Raw genomic sequence first — 18199 nt, 5'->3', positions numbered from 1 at the left:
CCTGCATCTGGCCTCAAAGTGGCAGTAGAGGAGACCGTGGATAGGCAATTGAAGTGGCTGGCCACCAGGAGATCCTGGCTGTTGCGTCGGACGAAGTGAAGGTGCCTCATTTCCCAAGACCCCTCTAGACCCTATTTACATACTGTTTGAGAACTTTCTTGCTCACATTTGACAAAATCTGCCCCATCCAAGCCATTTGCACTCTGACAGCCCTAGTGCTGGAGGTTGAAATCACCTATTACAACCTTATTATTCATACAACTGCTTGCAATCTCCCTACATATCTGTTCCTCTAATTCACACTGACTATTGAGGGGCCTATAATACAATTCTATCCAAGCTATCATCTGCTTCTTATTTCTGTTCCGGCCATATAGCCTCACTGGACAATCCCCCAAGAATATCCTCCCTAAGTACTGCTGTGATGTTCTCCCTAATCAAAAATGCAACAGTCCCTCACCTCCTGCCTGTAGCATTTATACCCTGGAACATAGAGCTGCCAGTCCTGCCCCTCCCTCAACCATGTTTCTGCTATGGCTACAATATCCCAGTCCCATGTATCAGTCTATGTCCCGAGTTCATCTGCCTTACCTGACTTCTTGCATTAAAGAAAATGCAGTTTAGTCTATCAGACATTCCTTGCTCCTTGTCTTGCCCCTGCCTGTCCTGTCTACTTGGCCATTGCTTTATGTGCCATGGTATTTCAAGTGCTCATCTAAATACTTGTTTGTGGGAACCTGCCACCATCCCTCCAAGCAGTGGAATCCAGATTTCAACCATCTTCTGGATCAAAATATTCTTCCTTAAATCTCCTCTAGGTCACATATCCCTTACCTTAAACCTATGCCCTCTGGTTGTGGACATTTCCTCTAAGGGGAAAGGATTCTCATTGTCTACACTATCTGTGCCCCTCATAATCTCGTATACCTCAGTCAGGTCACTCCTCTGCTGCCTTTGCCCAAGGAAATCAAACCCAAATTATCAAATCTCTCCTCGTTGCTAAAATGTTCTATCACCGGCAACATCTTGGTGACTCAGTTCTGCATCGTAGAGCAGACTCAAATGGCCAATTGTTACTTTTTTTATGTTTGACTCTTGTCTGATTCTCTTTAGAGGCAATTTACAGCTGTTGGTGAAGCCGATCTGAAGACACTAGATAATCAGATATGTGAACTGAGTGAAAAGTTCCAGAATCTTCAACAGAGCTGTCGTCAAATGGAAGCAGGTGTGAAGGGGAATGGGTGGAGGATGGTATTGCTTGGAGTGGGGTGAGGAGGGAGTGTTTTGGGACTTCACAGGTGTGGAATGGGAATGTAAAATTTTCAAATTATTCTTCTCTTTGCCCACATGTGGGTAGTACAAGAACATGAGGTAATCTTTGTGTGTCCAGTATTTTATGGATTAGTGTTATTTAATCAGTGATTACACAGAGAGCAAGATGGTGCAATGACTTGAGCAGTGGCTTTTTAGTTCCATCTCAGGTTCAGCCATAGGATAATGTTGACCACAATGGAATGGAAACCAAAAAGGATGTGGATGCTGGAAATCTGAAATAGAAGCAGAAAATGCTGGAAATACTCAGCAGGTCAGGGAACATCCGTGGAGGAAGAAACAGAGGTAGTGTTTCTGATTGGTCACCTCGCATCAGAAATAACTCATTGTGAACATTGTCAGCCTGAAATATTTACTGTGTTTCTCTCTCCATGGATGCGCCCTAACCTGTTGAGTATTTCCAGTATAATGCTGGAGAAACTCAGCAGGCCAGACAGCATCTGTGGAGAAAAGTAGGCAGTCAACATTTCGGGTAAGGATCTTTCTTCAGGACTGAAGATAGGAAAAGGGGAAGCCCAATAGATAGGAGGGAAAAGCAGAGCAGTGATAGGTGGACAAAAGATGAGAGGCAGGGTGGGCACAAGGTGGTGATAGGTAGGTGCAGGTAAGAGGTAGTGATGAGCAGGTGCATGGGAGGAGGGGAGAGCAGACCCACTGGGGAATGGGTCAAAGGTAAGGAGGGAAAGAAAAAAAGAGGCATAGAAAAAAGAGAGACCAAACGCAGACTAGGTGATTGTTTTGTAGAACGCCTGCGCTCTGTCCGTAACACTGATCTACATCTCCCTGTTGCCAGTTACTTCAATACCCCCCCTCACACTATCATATGACAATCCTCTGCCTCCTCCAGGAGAATTCCAAGCGCAAACTGGAGGAACAGCACCTCATTTTCCGTCCTGGAACCTTGCAGCCTAACAGCATGAACATTGAATTCTCCCACTTTAAGTAATTCCCCCCCCCCCCCTTCCCCACAAACCCCCGCCCCCCCCCCCCCCCCCACCGTGCTTCTTCTCTTCTTCCCTTTCCTAGCCTATCTCTTTTTCTACCCCTTTTTTTCCTTTCTTTCCTTTCCTTACCTTTTGACCCATCCCCCGGTGGATCTGCTCTCCCCTCCTTCCCCGCACCTGCCCATCACTACCTCTTACCTGCATCTATCTATCACCACCTTATGCCCACCCCCCTCTCCCCTCTTTTGTCCACCTATTACTGCTCTGCTTCTACCTCCTATATATTGGGCTTCCCCTTTTCCTATCTTCAGTCCTGAAGAAGGGTCCTGACCTGAAACATTGACTGCCTGCTTTTCTCCACGGATGCTGCCTGGCCTGCTGAGTTCCTCCAGCATCATACTGTTTTTCGTCTAGATTCCAGCATCTGCTGTCTTTTGTTTCTTGAGTATTTCCAGTATGTTAGACTTGTAGAGTAATACAGCATGGAAATGGGCCCTTTGGCCCAACCTGTCCATGCTGACCAAGATGCCCATCTAAGCTAGTACCATTAGCCCACATTTGGCCCATATCTCTCTAAACCTTTCCTATCCACGCACCTGTCTAAGTGTCTTTTAAATATTGTAATTGTTCCTGCCTCAATGACTTTTTCTGGCAGCTTATTCCATATATGCACCACCCTCTGTGTGAAGAAATTGCCCCCTCAGATCCCTTTTTAAATCTTTACCCTCAAACTTATGCCCTCTGATTTTTGATTTCCATTCCCTGAGGAAAAAGTGCTGATTTCTGATTTTATTTCTCCATAATCTTGCATGAGATGAGGAATATTACATAGATGTTCAAAGGCTGTCTATAATAAGGCCAGGACTGATTTATTACCTTCCTAGCTAGCTAATTATATAAAGGAGGATACCAGAGTTTTTTCAGATATATAAGGAGTAAAAGAGAGGCAAGGGTGGACATTGGACCACTGGAAAATGACGCTGGAGAAGTTGTAATGGGGAATAAAGAAATGGCAGATGAACTGAATAAGTATTTTACGTCGGTCTTCATTATGGAAGCAACCAGCAACATGCCAGAAATTAAGAGAGTCGGGGCAGAAGTGAGTGTAGTGGCTGTTACTAAGGAGAAGGTGCTTGGGAAGCTGAAAGGTCTGCAGGTGGATAAGACATCTGGACCAGACGGACTACACCCCAGGGCTCTGAAAGAGATAGCTGAAGAGATTGTGGAGGCATTAGTGATGATCTTTCAAGAATCACTAGTCAGGAATGGTTCCAGAGGAAATTTACAAGGATGCTGCCTGGATTGGAGAGCATGTCTTATGAGGAGAGGTTGAGTGAGTTAGGGCTTTTCTCTTTGGAGCAATGAAGGGTGAGAGACAACTTGATAGAAGTATACCCAGGTAATGTCCAATACTAGGGGTTACCCGTTTAAGGTGCATGGAGAAAAGTTAGAGGTAGTGTTATTTTACACAGAGAGTGGTGGGTGCCTGGAATGCACTGCCGGGGGTGGTGGTAGGGGCTGATACTATAGGGTCATTTAAGGGACTCTTAGATAAGCACATGGATGAAAGAAAAATAGAGGGTTATGGGAGGTGAAGTAGTGAGGGGGATAGTTTGAATGTGGATAAGGTTAATGTAGGTTGGCACAACATCATGGGCTGAAGGGCCCATACTGTTCTATGAGTTGAAAATCACTAATGTCACTCCACTCTTTAAGAAGGGAGGGAGATAGGCCTGTTAGCCTGACTTCAGTGGTTAGTAAGATTTTAAAGTCCATTATTAAGGCTGTTTCGGGGAAGTACATGAGAAAACAGGCTGAAGTCAGCATGGTTTCCTTAAGGGGACATCTTGCCTGACAAATCTGTTGGAATTCTTTGAGGAAGTAACAAAGGAGAGTCAGTGGATATTGTTTACTTGGCCTTTGACAAGATGCCACACATGAGGCTGCTAAACATGATAGGAGCTCATGGCATTACAGGCAAGGTACTAGTATGGGTAGAAGATTGGCTGATTGGCAGAAGGCAAAGAGTGGGAATAAAAGGGGCCTTTTCTTGTTGGCTGCTGGTGAATAATGGTGTTCCTCGGGTCGGTGTTGGGTCTGCTACTTTTCACTTTACATGTTAATGATCTGGATGACGGAATTGATGGCTTTGTGGCCAAGTTTGCGGATGATACAAAGATAGGTGGAGAGGCAGGTAGTGTTGAGGGAGCGGAGTCTGCAGAAGGACTTGGACAGGTTGAGAGAAGGGACAAAGAAGTGGCAGATGGAATACAGCATAGGGAAGTGTATGGTTGTGCACTTTGGTAGAAGGAATAAGGGCGTAGACTATTTTCTAAACGGAGTGAATTTAGAAATCAGAGGTGCAAAAGGACTTGGGAAGGTTAACTTGCAGGGTAAGGAAGGCAAATGCAATGTTAACATTCATTTTGAGAGGAGTAGACTATGAAATCAAGGATGTAATGCTGAGGCTTTATAAGGTGTTGGTCAGATCACATTTGGAGTATTGTGAGCAGTTTTGGGCCCTGTATCCAAGGAAGGATGTGCTGGCATTGGAGAGGTTCTAGAGGAGGTTTACAAGAATGATCCTGGGGATGAAAGGGTTAACGTATGAGGAGCATTTGATGGCTCTGGGCCTGTACTTGTTGGAGTTTAGAAGGTTGACGGAGAATCTCATTGAAACCTACAGAATATTGAAAGACCTGGAGAGAGTGGACACGGAGAGGACGTTTCCAGTAGAGGGAGAGTCTGGGACCAGAATGTGCCCCCTCAATAAAAGGACGTCCCTGTAGAACTAAGGTGTACAGGAATTTCTTTAGCCAGAGGGCGGTGAATCTGTGGAATTCATTGCCAAAGACGGCTGTGGAGGCCAAGTCATTGGGTATATTTAAAGTGGAGGTTGATACGTTCTTGATTAGTGAGGGTGTCAAAGGTTATGGGGAGAGGGCAGGAGAATGGGGTTGAGAGGGAACAATAAATCAGCTATGATCGAATGGCGGAGCAGACTTGATGGGCTGAATGGACTAATTCTGCTCCTATGTCCTATACCTTGATTCCCTTAGTATCTCAAATCCATCAACCTCTGTCCCGAATATACTCTGGAACTAAGCCTTCACTACCCTCTTGAAAGGAGAATTCTAAAGATTCACCACCGGCAGGTGAAGAACTACTTTTCCCATCTCTGTATTGAATGACCAGCCTCTTATTTTGAGGCTGTGACCTCTTGTTCTAGATATCATAGCCAGGGAAAATATAGGGGTGGAAAAAAGTGGTTAGTAAGACATTTACTTTATTAAAAGAGACCCAGACTATAAAGGAAAAAGATCAGTGCGATCATTGAGAAAAGAAAGAAGTTAGGGGCGGATGGTGTCGAAGTGAAGAGACCCAAGTACTGAGCAGTGGTGCAGAGAGAAGTTTACTGTTCCTACATTCCATGATTTTGATTGCTTGTTGGCATTGATATTTGTGCATGGCTTGCCCCAAATACTTCCTTAATGTCTTCTCCATAATCATCAGTGAAGGGCCAGCTATGATTCGTCGCAATGTAGAACTTTTGAAGAGCCTTCTCTCATTTTATGCTGATTGTCACATCTTTATTTTGAAGCAACTGATACTTTTAAGCGTGAATTCAATCTGTTTGGCAGGCTGTAGGATGGAGGGAGGGAATTCTTAATGACAATCCGCAAGTTAATCCATGAATTGACTGTGGAGGTTTGGATTTCTCCCCACTTTTGCATCCTGCTCTTTGCGAACAGTTGTGAGAACCTTCAAAGGATTAAATCTCTTGAGATATTTAATAGATTGAGACACAAGTGTTGCGTGGTTCATGCCTGACACCTTCTTATACTTAAATGTGAGGGGGGTTTCTGCCTCTCCCACCCTCCCTATTGTACATCCACCTAGCACTTCTCTAGGTTGGATTCCATGTTTCATGTTCGTGCTATTGAGCTTTTTATTCCAGATTTATTCTATTTATTTGCAATTGCTGATGTCACTGGTAATATCAGTTATGTCCATGCTAATATCCTTAAGTGAAAGTGAAAGTCAAAGTCATATGCACAAGTACATGTATGCACAGGTGCACTGAAAAACTTGGTTGCAGCAGCATCACAGGAACATAGCATCGAAGCAGCAACTATGAGTTGATCACATTTATAACTGGAACATAAGAGATTGACAGGTGACCTGGTAGAGGCATACAAGATCATGAGGGGCATAGACAGGGTGAAAGCACATAGCCTTTTTCCCAGGAAGGGGGTGCTAAAAACAAGAGGGCATAGGTTTATGATCAGAGGTGAGAGCTTTAAAAGGGACATCAGGGGCAGCTTCTTCACGTAAAGGATGGTGCATATTTGGAATAAGCTGCCAGAAATGGGCAGGCACATTAGCGACGTATAAAAGCCATCTTGATAAGTACCTGGATAGAGACATGAGAGAGACTGCAGATGCTGGAAATATGTGGAGCAACGCACAAAATGCTGGAGGAACTCAGCGGGTTAGGCAGCATTTGTGGAGGGAAATGAACAGTCAATGTTTTGGGTCGAAACCCTTTGTCAGGACTGGCTGTATCAGGAAGTACATGGATAGGAAAGATTTAGAAGGCTAAACGTGGGCAGATGGGACTAGCTCGCTGGGTAACAGTCGACATGGACGAGTTGGGCTGAAGGGCCTGTTTCCATGTTGTATGACTCTAAAGTTATGCTAAACGTTTATAAGCCCCAAGTGGAGTATTGTCTTCAATTTAACTCATCATAGGAAGGGTGTGAAGGCATCAAAGAAGGTTCAGAAAAGATTTACAGGAATAATTCATGTGATGAAGGGCTATAGTTACAAGATAGATTAGAGAGGCTGGGACTGTTTTTAAAGAGAAGGCTGAGGGGAGTTCTAATAGAAATATATAAAATGATAAGAGGTCTGGACAGAATCGATGGGAGAGGCAGTTCACATTGAGTCAGAAAGCATGAAACAGACTATTTGGGCTAGCTGACCAGTGGGCACCCATCCATATTAATCCCACTGTCTAGCACTTGGCCTGAAGCCTTCAATGCCTCAGTGATTCAAGTGCTTGTCTAGGAGCTCACCACTCTGGGTGAAAAATGACTTCCACAAATCCCCTCTAAATCTCCTACCCCTTACCATAAATCTATTTCCTCTAGTTTTATTCACTTCTGCTAAGAGGAAAAGATCCTGGCAGTCTACCCTCTCTGTACCCCTCATGTCCCCTCTTAACATCCTCCAGTTTCTCCTCATAATTAAAATGCTCCATCCCAGGCAACATCCTGGTGAATCTCCTCTGCACCCTCTTTACTGCTATCACATTTTTCCTATTGTGTTGTGACCTCAGGCTGAGGTCTAATCAATGTTGTAAAGTTGGAGTATAACTTCCCTGCTCTTGTATTCACCGCTCTGACTAATGAAGGCCAGCAGTCCATATGCCGCCTTAACCACATTATCTGTCTGTGCTGCTAAGTTCAAGGATCTTTGATTTGCACGCCAAGGTCCCTCTGTTCCTCAATACTGCCATATGAACTTGCTATTCATGGTATATGTCCTGGTCTCACTAGTTCTCCCAAAATGCATCACCTCGCATTTATCAGGCTTAAACTCCATCTGTCGTTTCTCAGCCATTGCATCATCACATCGATAATACCCTGTAGCCTAAGACTACCCTCCACACTAACAATTCCATCAATCTTACTGTCATCTGCAAACTTGCCACCTACATCCACTTCCAAATCAATCACATATATTACAAACAGCAAGGGTCCCAACACTGATCCATGTGGAACAATGCGAGTCATAGGCATCCAATCACAAAAAAAACCCTTCTCTCATCATCCTCCGTCTCCCATCACCAAGCCAGTTTTGGATCCAATTTTCCAACTTGCACAGAAACACTGCAATTTTGTGGGATCCTGGCTGAACAGGTGTGTCTGTTCCTTTATGAAGCAATGGTGATGGAGTGGGTTTATTTTTACACAGCTTATGAAATTGAAATGGGCATTAACCTAATTTATGTCTGAATTAGAACTTAAAGAGCTAAATAACTCTATGACAACCCAAGAAATGTCGGTGGAAATTGCAGCATTAAAGCAAGAATGTGCATCTCATCGGGAGAGACTGCAGAAGATCAAATCTACAAGCAATCACGTTACTCCAGAAGATAAAGAGCAGGTGAAGCTGTTATTCTGGGTGATTTCTACGGCCAATTCTGGAAACCCCACTACAAAACAGCCTAATTAGTTGTCTTTCTTGCTAAACCTTTTTTCTTAGTATTCCCTCAAGCACTGTGACCCAAGATTGAAAGGAAATTTATTTACAATTGCATTAGCATAGAAGCAGCCACCACACCTGTTTGAGTAATTAAGGGCTAGAGGAAAACGTGTAACATGCGATATTCCACGTTTTACAATTGAGATTGCGAGAAGGAGTGAGATAATGCTTATAAAGGTGAGCAGGACCAACTGTACCTGAGAGAAAGCAAGAGGGAGAGAGATGAGGCCTACAAGAGGCAGTGACATTAGCAGTTACCTGATAGAATTTGAGAGAAAGCCAGAGGGAATGAAGTAAGGCTGAAAACATCAGTGGGGCTAGCAGTACTTGAGAGATCACAAGAGAATGTAAGAGAGAGCAAGGTAAGGCCTATAAAAAGCAGCAGGACTGGTAGTATCTGAGAGATGGGCAGTGAGCAAGGAAGGGCAATAAAAAGAAATGCTGGTATCATGGTTCTGACCATATTGGAGTGGCCGTATTGAGAGCAGCTCTTTCTGAGGTTAAGGTTCTGTGGTTCAGATCAAAGTGCTGAGACTTTGATAAAGGAGATAAGGCAAGGTAAGGTCATTCCTTTTTATTTACATCAGTAGTAGAAGGCGTTTTGCCTCCTAGGTGCCAAGGTCAAAAATCTCTTAGAGCAGGTAAGAAATATTCTGAAAGGGAAGTGTGAGCAGCCAGTGGTCATTGTCCATAGGTAATAAAGGAAATGACATCCTGCAAAGGGAATTAGGGAGTTAGATGGAAAGTCAAATAACAAAACCTCTAGGATTGTAATCTCAGGATTACTCTCTGTGCTACATGCTAACAAATATAGAAATAGGAAAATGGGACAGATGATTGTGTGGCTAAAGAACTGGTATGGAGGAAGGGCATCAGGTTTTTGGATCATTAGGATCTCTTCCGGGGCAGCGGTGATCTATACAAGAAGGATGTGTTACACTTAAGTTGGATGGGGACCAATATCTTTTCATGGAGGTTTGCTACTGTTAACTTGGGTGAGTTTAAACTAGTGAAGGGGGTGAGGGTTGGACCCAGAATGATAGTGTAGCAGATGGGGAGGCTGACTTGTACAGAGCAGGCAAGTCCAGTAAGAAGAGTAGACAGAGAGAGGAGGGGGAAGCATGAGGGGGCCAGGAGACCTAAGTGCATTTATTTTAATACAGGTAGGAAGGATGAGCTGAGAGTGTGGGTTAGCACAATGTTGTTGCAGTCACAGAAATATGTTTGAGGGAAGGGCAGGACCGGCAGCTCATTGTTCTAGGGTATAGATGTTTTGGGGGTGGGGTTACACTGTTGATCAGGGAGAGCATTGCAGCAGTATTTGAGTGAGGATATCTTGGAGTGATCAGCTGTAGAAATAAGAAAGGAGTAAATGCTTTGATGGCCTCCCAATAGTCAGTGGGAATTAGAACAGGTAAGTAGCCAGATTGCAGGACTGACAACTCAGTATGCCAGGGTACAGAATTTTCAAGTGAGACTGACGAAGTTGTAAAGAGGATGTGGAATTGCACTGCTAGTCAAGGAATGCACTACAGTATTGAGAGAGAATATCCTAGAAAACTCCTCAAGTGAGGCCATATGAATAGAGATGAAAAACAGAAAGGGTTTTGTCACTTTGTTGGGGGTGTATTACAAAGCACCTAACAGTCAACAGGAGACAGAGAATCTTTTCCCCAGGGTAGAAATGCCAAACAGCAGAGGACGTGCTTTTAAGGTTGCGGGGGGGGAGGGGGGCAACTTTAGAACACAGAACAATACAGCACAGTACAGGCCTTCGGCCTATGATGTTGTGCCGAACTATATGAACACCACCTCCATGGTCAATCTAACCCTTCCCTTCTGCACAGCCCATAACCCTTCATTTTTCTTACTTCCATGTGCCTATCTGAGAGCCTTTTAAATGTCGCTATTGTATCAACCTCTACAACCACCCCCACCAGTGTGTTCCAGGTACCCACCACTCTCTGTGTAAAGAACCTACCTCTAACATCTCCCCTGAACATTCCTCCTCTGACCTTAAATGGATGTCCTCTGGTATTGGCCATTGCCACCCTGAGGAAAAAGGTGGTGGCTGTCCACTCAATCTATGCCTGTCATAATCTTATACACCTCTATCAAGTTGCCTCTCATCCTGTGTCGATCCAAAGATAAAAGCCCCAGCTTGCTCAACCTTTCCTCATAAGATGTGTTCTCTAATCCAGGCAGCATCCTGGTACAATACTCCAAGTGTGGTCTAAGCAGAGTTTTATAGAGCTGCAACATTACCTCATGGCTTTTGAACTCAGTCCCCTGACAAAGGCAATGTGAGGGGCAAGATTTTTTACACAGAGAGTGGTAGGTGCCTGATGATATGATGATATATCTTTATTGGTCACATGTACATCGAAACACACAGTGAAATGCACCTTTTGCGTAGTGTGTTCTGGGGCAGCCCACAAGTGTTACCACGCTTCCGGCGCCAACATAGCATGCCCACAACTTCCTAACCTGTACGTCTTTGGAATGTGGGAGGAAACCAGAGCACCCGGAGGAAACCCACGCAGACACGGGGAGAACATACAAACTCCTTACAGACAGCGGCAGGAATTGAACCCGGGTCGCTGGCGCTGTAATAGCATTACGCTAACCGCTACACTACCGTGCCTGCCCCTGCACCCTGGGTATTCTGTCTTCTCCCCCCTCCTGTCAGGAAGAAGATACAAAAGCCTGAAAGCATGTACCATCAGGCTCAAGGACAGCTTCCATCCCACTGTTATGAGACTATTGAACAGACCTCCTGTATGAAAAGATGGACTATGGAACTCACAATCTACCTTGTCATGGCTTTGCATCTTTGCCTGGAATGAGTTGCCAGGGATAGTATTGGAAGCTGGTAGTTTGGTTGAGTTTGAGGCTTTTAGATACCTGAATTTGAAGGGAGTGGAGGGATATGGATGATACACAGGAGGAGGACGTTTAGTATTAATTGGCATCAAGGTCAGCGCAACATCATGGGCTGAATGCTCTGTTCAGTGCTGTACTCTTCTATGTTCTTAATAACCAGGGACAGGGTAGGGCTCATTAGGGATGACAGGGTGCATGGAGCCAGAAGGTATAGGTGAGGTCCTAAATGAATTTGTTTAATTGCTGTTCACAAGCAATGTATTTTGTAGTTGGATAACTTATGGAAAGGATGGGTGAAATTCAAGTCTCTGTAAATAAAGAGGAGGTACTCAATGCCTTAGCTTAAGGGTGGATAAGTCCCCAGGGCTGGATGATATTTTTTCCCAGGCTGCTATGTGAGGTAAGGGAAGAGATTGCTAGGGCTCTGGCTGAAATTTTTAAATCTTTGCTGGCCACAAGTGGGGTATAGGTGACTGGAGGATGGCAAATGTGGTCCACCTTTTCAAGAATAACAGCAGGGAAGAGGCTGACCTGTGAGCCTAACATCAGTAGTAGTATTTATGGAAAAATAATCTGAGCGACAGAAATAGTGGTCACTTGGAAAGGCGGTGAGTAATCAGAGACAGCCAACATGACTTTATCAAGGGCAGATCCTGTCTGACCAATCTGATTGAACTTTTTGAGGAGGTTCTAAATTGGAGAAAGGCCAATTTTGTGGAAATGAGAAAGAATCTAGGTAGGGTGGATTGGGATAAGTTATTTACTGGCAAGGATGTGCTCAGTAAATGGAAAGCCTTCAAAGACGAAATTTTGAGAGTGCAGAGTTTGTATGTTCCTGTCAGGATTAAAGGCAAGGGTAACAAGCATAGGGAACCTTGGTTTTCAAGGGATATTGGTGAGCTGTTTTTTAAGAAAAAGAGAGAGGTGTATAGCAGGTATAGGCAACTAGGAATGGATGAGGTACTTGAAGAGTATAGGAAATGTAAGAAAATACTAAAAAAGGAAATCAGGAAGGCAAAAAGAAGACATGAGGCTGCTTTGGCAGATAATGTGAAGGTAAACCCAAAGGGTTTCTACAGGTATATTAAGAGCAAAAGGATAGTAAGAGACAGAATTGGTCCCCTAGAAGATCAGAGGGGTCGTATATGTGTGGAGCCTCAGGAGATGGGGGAGGTCTTAAACAGTTTTTTTGCATCAGTATTTACTCAGGAAACTGGCAGTGGATATGGAAGGAAGGGAAACAAGCACTGGTGTCATGGAACATATAGAGATTAAAAAGGAGGAGGTACTTGATGCTTTACAGCAAATAAAGATAGATGAATCCCCAGGGCCTGACAAGATATTTCCTCAGACCTTGAGAGAGACTAGTGTAGAAATTGCAGGGGCCCTGGCAGATATATTTAAAATGTCCTTAGCCACGGGTGCGGTGCCAGAGGACTGGAGGATAGCTCATGTTGTTCCATTGTTTAACAAAGGTTCGAAGAGTAAACCAGGTAATTACAGGCCAGTGAGCCTGACATCAGTAGTGGGTAAATTATTGGAAGGTGTTCTGAGAGATAGGACATATAAGTATTTGGACAGCCAAGGGTTGATTAAGGATAGTCAGCATGGCTTTGTGCGTGGTAGATCGTGTTTAACGAGTCTTGTGGAGTTTTTTGAGGAGATCACTAAGAAAGTAGATGAAGGTAAGGCTGTGGATGTTGTCTACATGGACTTCAGTAAGGCCTTTGACAAGGTCCCACATGGGAGATTAGTTCAGAAGGTTCAGTCAATGGGTATCCATGGAAAGGCTGTAAACTGGATTTGAAATTGGCTGAGTGGGAGAAGACAGAGAGTGGTTGTGGATGGTTGTTTCTCAGATTGGAGGCCTGTGACTAATGGTGTGCCTCAGGGATCTGTGTTGGGGCCATTGTTGTTTGTTGTATATATCAATGATCTAGAAGATAATGTGGTAAATCGGATTAGTAAGTTTGCGGATGACACTAAGATTGGAGGTGTAGTGGACAGCGAGGAAGGCTTTCAAAGCTTGCAGAGGGATCTGGACCAAATGGAAAAATGGTCCAGAAAATGGCAGATGGAATTTAATGCAGACAAGTGTGAGGTGTTGCATTTTGGAAGGACAAATCAAGGGAGGACATACACAGTAAATGGTAGGGCACTGAGGAGTGCGGAGGAACAAAGGGATCTGGGAGTTCAGATACATAATTCCCTGAAAGTAGAGTCACAAGTAGACAGGGTTGTAAAAAAAGGCTTTTGGCATCCTGGCATTCATAAATCAAAGTATTGAGTATAGGAGTTGGAATGTTTTGGTGAGGTTGTGTAAGTTATTGGTGAGACCAAATTTGGAATATTGTGTGCATTTCTGGTCGCCGAACTACAGGAAGGATGTCAGTAAGATTGAAAGAGTGCAGAGGAGATTTACTAGAATGTTGCCGGGTCTTCAGGAGTTGAGTTACAGGGAAAGATTGAACAGGTTAGGACTTTATTCCTTGGAGCGGAGAAGAATGAGGGGAGATATGATAGAGGTTTACAAAATGATGAGGGGTATAGACAGAGTTAATGCAAGTAGGCTCTTTACACCTAGATTAGGAGAGAGAAGTACGAGAGGACATGGCTTTAGGGTGAAAGGGGAAGGGTTTAGGGGGAACATTAGAGGGAACTTCTTAGAGTGGTGGGAATGTGGAATGGGCTGCCATCTGATGTGGTAAATGCGGGCTCACTCTTAACTTTTAAGAGTAAATTGGATAGATACATGGACGAGAGAGGTCTGGAGGGGTATGGGCTGGGGGCAGGTAAATGAGACTAGCAGAATAATGTTTCGGCACAGACTAGAAGGGCCAAATGGCCTGTTTTCTGTGCTGTAGTTTTCTATGGTTTCTATGAGATTGCTGCAGCCTTGACCAAGATCTTCATGTCCTCTCTAGCCATAGGCAAGGTCCTGGAGGACTGGCGAGTAGCTAATGTTGTCCCATTATTCAAGAAGGGAAACAGGGATGATCCTGGAAACTATAGAGTGGTGATTCTCGCATCAGTGGTAGGGAAGTTACTGGAGAGGATTCTTCAGGATAGGATTTATGAACATTTGGAAAACCACAGTCTATTAGGGACAGTCGGCATGGCTTTGTGCGGGACAAGTTACCAACTTGATTGAGTTTTTTGAGGAGGTGACGAGGGTGATTGATGAAGGTAGAGCTGTGGATGTTGTCTACATGGATTTAAGGCGTTTGACAAGGCCCCTCATGGGAGGCTCATCGGGAAGATTAAGATACATGGGATCCATGGTGAGTTGGCTGTTTGCATTCATGATTGGCTTGCCCATAGAAGACAGGGTAGTGGTTGATGGGACTTATTCTAGCTGGAGGTTTTTGACTAGTGGTGTTCTGTAAGAATCTGTACTGGGACCTCTGCTGTTTGTGATGTATATAAATGACCTGGATGAAAATGTACATGGGTGGGTTAATAAGTTTGCAGATGATACTAAGATTGGTGGTGTTGTGGATAGCGTAGGAGACTGGCAAAGGATACAATGGGATATAGATCAGTTGCAGATATATGCGGAGAAATGGCAGGTGAAGTGTAACCCGGCCAAATATGAAGTGTTGCACCTTGGGAGATCAAATGTAAAGAGAGAGTACACTGTTAATGGCAAGACACTTAACAGTGTTGATGAACAGATGGATCTTAGGGTCCAAGTTCATAGCTCCCTGAAAGTGGCTACACAGGTTGATAGGGTGGTATGCTTGCCTTTATTAGTTGAGGCATTGAGTTCGAGTCAGGAAGTTATGCTGCAGCTTTATAAAACTCTGGTTAGGCCACATCTGGAGTCTTGCATTCAGTTCTAGTCTCCCCATTATAGGAAGGATGTGGAGACTTTGGAGAGGGTGCAGGTTTACCAGGATGCAGCCTGGATTAGAGAGTATGTGCCATAAGGAGAAGTTGGACAAACTTGGGTTGTTTTCTTTGGAGTAGCTGAGGGGAGATCTGATTGAAGCTTTAAGATTATGAGAGGCGTAGATAGAGTAGACAGCCAGTATCTTTTTCCCAGGGTTGAAATGTCTAACACCAGAGGACATGCATTTAAGGTGAGAGGAGGCAAGTTCAAAGGAGATGTGTGGGGCAAGTTTCTTTTACACAGAGTGGTGGGTGCTTGGAATGCCCCTCCTGGGGTGGTGATGAAGGCAAATACGATAGGGGCATTCAAGAGGCTCTCAGATAGGTACATGAATGTGTGGGAATTGTAAGGATATGGATATTTAGGCAGAAGGGATTAGTTTAGTTGGGCATTTGATTACTAATTTAATTAGATTGGCACAACATTGTGGGCCAAAGGGCCTGTTCCATGTTGCACTGTTCTATGTATAAAATAAAGTGGCAAAAGGAACAATTGTGATATGAGAAAAATCTATTTTTGCATAACTAGTGTTTAGATTGTGGCCAGTAGTTGCGGGGGTAATAATGAAGTTGGATTCAGTTAAACGTTTTTAAAACTTTTATTTATACAGCACGGTAAAAGGCCCTTCCAGCTCAATGAGACCGCATCGCCCATTTAATTAACCTACCCATTTGTCTTTGGAATGTGGCAGGAAACCAGAGCACCCGGAGGAAACCCACACAGGCACTGGGAGAAAGTACAAACTCCTTACAGACAGTGACAGGAATTGAACTACGATCACTGTTGCTGTAATAGTGTCACGCCAACCGCTAGTGTTCAGAAGAGAGCTAGAACATAGTACAGCACACAAACAGACCCTTCAGCTCACAATGTCTGTGCTGACCATGATACCAATTTAAATTAACCCCATCTGCCTGCACATGGTCTGTATCCCTCAATTCCCTGCCTATGTTGCTATCTTATCTGCTTCTGCCATCTCCCCTGGCAGTGGGTTCCAGGCACCCACCAGTCTTTGTGTAATTTAAAGAAAAAACTTGCCTTGTAAATCTCCTTTTAAATTTTTCCCCTCTCACCTTAAATCTATGCCCTCTAGTATTTGACATTTCCACCCCAGGAAAAAGGCTCTGACTATCTACTCTATCTATGCCTCTCATAATTTTATACACTTCTATCAGGTCGCTCCTAGGCATCTGACGCTGCAGAGAAAGCAATCCAAGTTTTTCCAACCTCTCCTCAAAGTTTTTACTTTCCAATCCTAGCAACATCTGGATAAACCTTTTTCTCCACTCTCCACAGCCTTCCTGTAATGTGGTGAGCAGAACTGCGTGCAATACTCCAAATGTGACCTAACCAAAGTTTTACACAGCTGCAATATAACTTCCCAACTTTTATACTCAGTGTCCTGACCGATGAAGGCACATCTGCCATATGCCTTCTTTACCACCCTATATACTTGTGTTGCCACTTTCAAGAAGCTCTGGACTTCACCCCAAGATCCCTCTGTACAGCAGTGCTTCTAAGGGTCCTGCCAATTACTCTACACATTCCCCTTACATTTGTCCACCCAAAGTGAAACACCTCACATTTGTCTGGATTAAACGCCATCTGCCTTTCTCTGCCCAAATTTCCGACTGGTTTACAGAGAAAAATTGGCAGAACTGGGGTGGGAAGTAGGTCCAGCTTGCTCTTAAAAACAGACTTGACTGGCTTATTAGCCTCCTCTATGCTGTAACCATTCTGTGATCAAACTTTTCTTCAGCAAGCATGTTCTTTTTTTAAATAATGCAGGAGATTTGTTTCTTAATATAATGCATTTTTAAACCAGAAAAGACCAATGCTTACAACATGATGCACAAATTGGAAATCTGTTCCATTGGTTGATGCACTGCTTAAAGGAAAGGAGGTCACCTTGCATCTCATCCAGTTCATTGTTTACGTATATTGTATATTCCTCCTTATTAACCCTCACATATCTAATTTGAATAACCTTTCCCCAGGGACAGTTTATTATCCATTTATTATTTTAAATCTCAAGTCTGTGCTTTTCAAGAAAAAAAACAGATCTTTCAACCTGTTGTAACTAGAGGCTTTTAAACCCAGGTTTCAGTCTTACCAACCCTTTTGCAGTACTTCTTATCAGCTGGGTGTGTGACAAGACCAAACCTTATATGATATTAATGAGGTATGACCAAAGTCCTGCACAGTGCTTGAACATAAAATGGACAGACAGATGCAAGGTGGAGCACTGAGGAGCTAAGTGAGTGAAATGGATTCTTGAGGTAATCTGTTGATTTTAGGGTCTGGCTGTATTGGGTAGAACTTGGTGTGGTTAAATGACTGGGCTCTGGAGCAGAGATCACTGTGGCTCCACATCACCAGGTTCAGTCTGAACGAAATGACAGAAGCAGGAGCTTGTGGAAGCCACTGGGCAAGCAGAAATTGATTCAAATGGAGGCTAGAGCTGAGCAGTTGTATACTACAATTGGCTTCAACTCAATGTGAAGAGCTAGGTTTGTACAAAATAACTGAGTGGAAGCTAATTAGTGATGAATAAGAGGTAGCAACAATGTGTTTCTGGGCACTGGAAGAGCTGTGGATGGATTTAGGCTGGAGTAGAATTATGCTGTATAGGAACAGTGCGTCACTTTCCAGGCATTGTCAAGTAGCCAAGGTTATCTGTTACTTTTATATGGTTGCAGACTTGATTAGAGAGTGAATGAGCAGAGTCCTTGAGGCCAGATTGAAAAGAAACAGCAGATTGAAACTGAATAGAAATTAAAATACAACTTTCCTTTCATCCTCTCTACTCTTATCTAACTAGGTTTATAATGAGCGGAAGCAATACATAAAAGAATGGCGGAAAAGAAAGAGAATGGTG

At 43.8% G+C, this 18199-nt stretch overlaps 1 protein-coding gene across 1 annotated transcript in view; it reads left to right on the top strand.

The window, feature by feature from the left end:
* Positions 1-18199, top strand: part of psmc3ip (PSMC3 interacting protein) — a 40985-nt gene that overhangs the window by 9161 nt on the left and 13625 nt on the right. The window contains exons 4-6 of the mRNA XM_052038937.1: positions 1114-1225; positions 8302-8447; positions 18143-18196. Of these exons, the coding sequence (XP_051894897.1) occupies positions 1114-1225; positions 8302-8447; positions 18143-18196 (312 nt within the window). The remainder of the gene's footprint in view (positions 1-1113; positions 1226-8301; positions 8448-18142; positions 18197-18199) is intronic.

The sequence above is a fragment of the Pristis pectinata genome, chromosome 25 (assembly GCF_009764475.1).
Source record: "Pristis pectinata isolate sPriPec2 chromosome 25, sPriPec2.1.pri, whole genome shotgun sequence".
Taxonomy (NCBI): Eukaryota; Metazoa; Chordata; class Chondrichthyes; order Rhinopristiformes; family Pristidae; genus Pristis; species Pristis pectinata.
This window is presented reverse-complemented; position numbering and strand designations above follow the sequence as displayed.